We start from the raw sequence: 4,608 nt of genomic DNA on the forward strand, positions 1-4,608 counted from the left end.
CATTTGATGATGTCAATCAAAGTGAATGTCTTTTTATTTTTTATTTTTTGGAGAAAAAGAAAGTATATAGTAAAAACTGATTTTTAGCGGAGGAAAGTCGTGGTTACACCGAAAGAAAAACCACCTTGAAAAGGACAAGGTGCGTATACCCATACTAGACTATGTCGGCAAAATTCATTTACAACGTAAACAAGACAGTACCGTCTTGTCTAGCCTAAATGCTCCTCTCACCTCTTGGGGCAGGTCTTGTTTTTGTAGTATCTCTATGCTAAATCTTTGAGCCCCTATCTTTAGCCAGGTAGTCCGCGGCTTCATTCACTTACCTGTAGATGATTTCTTGACCATCCAGCTCACCTCATTTCCATGCTGCCACCAGCCCTAGATCATCTGACTCTTCTAAGTTTCTAAGGATCCCTCCCGCTCCACTTTCTCTTGGATTGCCCAAGTTGCTCCGGTCGATATTCAGCTTCACATGGCCCTCTCTTGGGGGGCACCATCTCAGCACTAGACACCTTGGTCTCGTGACTGGGCTGTGTACAATACTCAGTTTGTTTAAGATCAAGGTGTTAGAAGGTTTTAGGAATTTCAGGTTTGGTTCAGCCATCAACCAAGAAACACTTAATTTTCATGCAAACCACTTTACTTGAATCCATGCGTGCACTACATCTTCTGATCCAAATAAATCAACTAATGACTGACGGAAGGAGGCCCAATGAGCAAGGTAATTTGAGATGTCAACTTGGCCTTTCGAAACCATCATGCCCACTCAACAAATATTTCCCACGGAAAAACCTTGTCCAAAGAGAGTTATCATAGACAAACTTCTACGCAAACTACGTGTAATGCCTTTCTTCACCTATTTCTATGTCTCTCACACCTAGTCCCCCTTCTGCTGTAGGTTTGCAAGCCTTGGACCATGTCACCCATTTTTTCTTCCTTCTCCCTTCACTACTTCCCCATAAGAAATCAGCAAATAGACTTGTAAGCATTTTGGTAGTCTGGGCAGGAACAATAAAAAAACTCTCTTTTCTCTCTAAGTTGAAGAAAAAAATGGCAGCATGGAAGTCCAGCTTGCTATCCTCAGGAGGGAAGTTGACTCTAATTAAGCATTTTGGTAGTCTGGGCAGGGACATTTATAGCAGAGAGCTGATGAATAGTTAGGTTGGAGAGCACATGCTTAAATAGAGTCAACTTCCCTCCTGCCATGTTTTTCTTCACCTTAGAGAGAAGAGAGAGAGAGAGTTTTTTATTTTGTCTTTTCTTTAATAGAAGCAGAGGTGGATATTACTCTTTTGCTTCAAATTTCCTCGAGTTGATGATTGAAAGAAAACATTGGAAACACTGCTCCAAAATCCCCGAGACGATCTACTTTTTGTGTGGAATATATAGAGTCTAGAGCAGGGGCGGTCTCAGGGGAATAAGAGCGTACTAATATGAGTATTTTTGGATCATGCCGATGGAAATAGGCTATATTGATTACACCTAAAAGACTTGCCAATAAATAAGAGAGAAGATGGCATGACAAGCCACTTTTTTTCCAAACATTACTGAGAAATCTATTGTAATCACAGTGTTCTTCTGCCACAAGTGAAAGACAAAGCAATTAATAAAATTAAGGGGTTCCATTATCTTTTTTTTTTTTTTTAAGTAGCCGTTCGAATCTTGACACTTACAAATTCATTGAAATTTACATGTACATGACTTTTCTAATTATGGAAGATGTTATTACAAGCTTCACACAGTAATTACAATGTCATTTACAAACTCAAATCTGGGTTTTATTTTGCTTCTGAAAGTAGCTAACTTTTTATGGCTGCTTATGAGTAACTTGGAGCGATAGAGGGGGGAGACACAGGCACTGCAGCTGGCATTGCAGCAGGAGCAAAAGCAGCTCTAGCAGGAGCAAAAGTAGGTCCAGCAGCAGCAGCACCGCCACCACTTACACAGCAAGAGCAGTCGACAGGGCGCTCAAGCACAGCATTGCATTCCTTTTTGCTCCTCTGAAACGGTTTTTCCGGCAAACAATTACGACGATCATCAAACTTGAAGCCCGGTCTTGATGTCGAATTCTGGCACACTCCCGTCTCCTCACAGAAATAGTTGTAAGAAAATGTGAAATTTGTCAAGCTTGGCAAAAGACACACTCCGTCTGATACAATCCCAGTCAACATGTTATGGCCAAGATTTAGTTGCTCCAAGTGGGATAAACCTGCCATGCTGTAAGGTATAGGACCAGTTATATTGTTGAAGCTCACATCCAGCACCCTCAATTTGTAGAGAAATCCCAGATCTTGTGGTAAGCACCCTGTCAAATTGTTGTTGATCAATAGTAGCTCCTCCAAAGTATCTGCAAACTTGTATATATTTGATGGAATGCAGCCGCCGAAATTGTTGTTAGCAAATACCACAACAGAGGCCGTGCTAAAACCTAAATTTTGTGGAATGGTGTTACTGAAGCGGTTGTTATTAACAAGTATCGCGTCAAGTTTTTTGCTGAAAAGTTGAGCAGGCAATGATCCTTCAAAGTCGTTGTAGCGGATGTCGAGGTATTTTAGTGTGGGAAGAGAGAGCACAACCATAGGAAAAGGCCCTACAAATCTGTTGTTACTAATATCAAGCTCATAGAGAAGCGTTAAGTTGGCCAAAGTTTCAGGAATGATGCCACAGAAGCGGTTGCTGTTCAGATGGATAAGTGCAAGGTCAGAGAGAAGGCCTATTTCATTAGGGAGGAAACCGGCTATGTCTGCAGAGTTGAAGTCAATGCCAGCAACAACCCGGATTTTGGGATCATCAAGAGCTGGTGCACAGAACACACCTGTGTAGCTGCATACAGAAGGGCCAACCCAGTTGGTGGTGAAGTTGTTTGGGTCAGAGTAGATTACACGTTTCCATGCCTGGAGGGCAATATAGGCTTGGTGGAGTCTCTGATTTGATGAGGAGTGGCTGCGGTGTTCGTGGTGGTGGTGGTTATGAGCGGCAAAGTTGCCATGTTTTGCTGCCAGCTTGTTGAATGAGAAAGATATGTGCAGGAGCAAGAGAAGTAAGGCACGAGTGGGTAAGGAAGAAACCAGAGATGAAGCCATTGGCATTGTGGGTATATGGTAATGAGCTTGTCTGTTTAAGTAGGAGCTCTTTCCCTTTCAATTGAAATGCTCAATTCTTCTTCATAATCATGTACCAGTTGTCCATTTCAAATTGAAACACTTAATTCTTTCAACTATGAAGACACCCAGACAAATTGTTACAACGACCCTTTACAGCGACAGTTAACTGCTATCGAAGGCCCTGAAAAAATCTCTTCTTTCCTATGAGCCAGCCACCCTTGTAGTTTACGTTGGCCCTTGAAGGAAACGAAACCTTTGTGATTAATAAGAACGAAAAATGAGGTAACAGTATCCATGGAAAGATGATTCTCAAGAGATTTCTTGCAGACAAAAGCTTATGTGGAGGTTGGCCCGGAGGCTTGAAGAGGAGGACGATGCGCATGATAAGGACTTACCTCCTTCCATGTAGTTTTCTTAGTTGTTAGAAGTGGAGCTGGAGAAAGACCGCTTTCGTACCCCGAGAGAAAGGAAGGCGTCTCTTGAGGTTGAAGGGATTGACTGATAGGCAAGTGTGTTTGCTAAAGGTCTATTAATGGTGATCCTCAAATTACATGAGATTTGCTTCTACAGTTCATATTGGAAGTCACAGCCACCACCGCCTAAAATTAGTTTTTTATATGAAATGATAAATTGGTGGAAGTATTTCTCTGTGTCACCTGTCAGGGTCCTGCATTCTAAAGTAATTTTTATGGACTTTTGGAACCCACACCCTCATATTCTTGAGATGTGAATATTAGAACCCACATCCTCACATTTCCAAAAACATCAAAAGGAGCATTTTTTTTATTTTATATAATTAACAAAACATTTTATTTTCTTATATGGTCTCCTCTCGTTTGGAAAGTGAGACGAGATAAGAATTTTGATAATAGTTGTGGAATGGTTTGCAAATAGTGTGACGCCTCCAACCTTCGCTTGAAATTAACAAAGACAGAAGCGTAGAGACATACAGCATAAGGTTACATACCTCCGTACATGATAGATAATATGTAATGCACCTAGCATGCATATAGCAATATGCAATAATCACAATGAAAAAATTCTTTCAACTTATATCATTTACTAGAATAAACTAGAATCTCAAAATATTCTTCATAATATCAACATACATATTTGTTCATCATCCAACAAAAGGCACAGCCTTGGACAAAAATGTCAGATTGGAGTATGAACTCTTTAATTACCCACGTTAATATAGTCTCAAACTTAGAGATTAAGCCGCTCTCGCATCTCAGCTACAAACAACACAATCACATTCAGGAATTGGAATATGATCTCCATAATTTCTTCCCGGTCTAACTCCCTGCTAACTGACCTCATCCAGGTGAGATTGTTCCTCTTCATAACTTCCTATCACAGAGTCTACCTTTTTTGGTGGGAATGGTAATTGAGACTACCACGGTGAGATTTTTACAAATCTCAGTAAGTTAGATTACTATTGTACCAACAGTTTGCAAACCATGTACAACAATAAACATGACGTGAATGCGTGAGTGACATGAAC

The 4,608-nt window shown here is 40.7% G+C and overlaps 1 protein-coding gene across 1 annotated transcript; it reads right to left on the reverse strand.

Moving 5' to 3' along the window:
* Positions 1-1,656: 1,656 nt before the first annotated feature.
* LOC108999421 (leucine-rich repeat extensin-like protein 4) lies at positions 1,657-3,598 on the reverse strand. The gene has a single exon (XM_018976316.2). It carries the CDS (start codon positions 3,087-3,089, stop codon positions 1,818-1,820), a length of 1,272 nt encoding a protein of 423 aa, XP_018831861.1. The 5' UTR covers positions 3,090-3,598; the 3' UTR covers positions 1,657-1,817.
* Positions 3,599-4,608: the final 1,010 nt, after the last annotated feature.

Source organism: Juglans regia, chromosome 1 (genome assembly GCF_001411555.2).
Source record: "Juglans regia cultivar Chandler chromosome 1, Walnut 2.0, whole genome shotgun sequence".
Classification (NCBI taxonomy): domain Eukaryota; kingdom Viridiplantae; phylum Streptophyta; class Magnoliopsida; order Fagales; family Juglandaceae; genus Juglans; species Juglans regia.

Bases quoted from the DNA above. Each gene is read 5' to 3' on its own strand.
- LOC108999421 (XM_018976316.2), bottom strand. From the start codon at position 3,089: ATGCCAATGGCTTCATCTCTGGTTTCTTCCTTACCCACTCGTGCCTTA.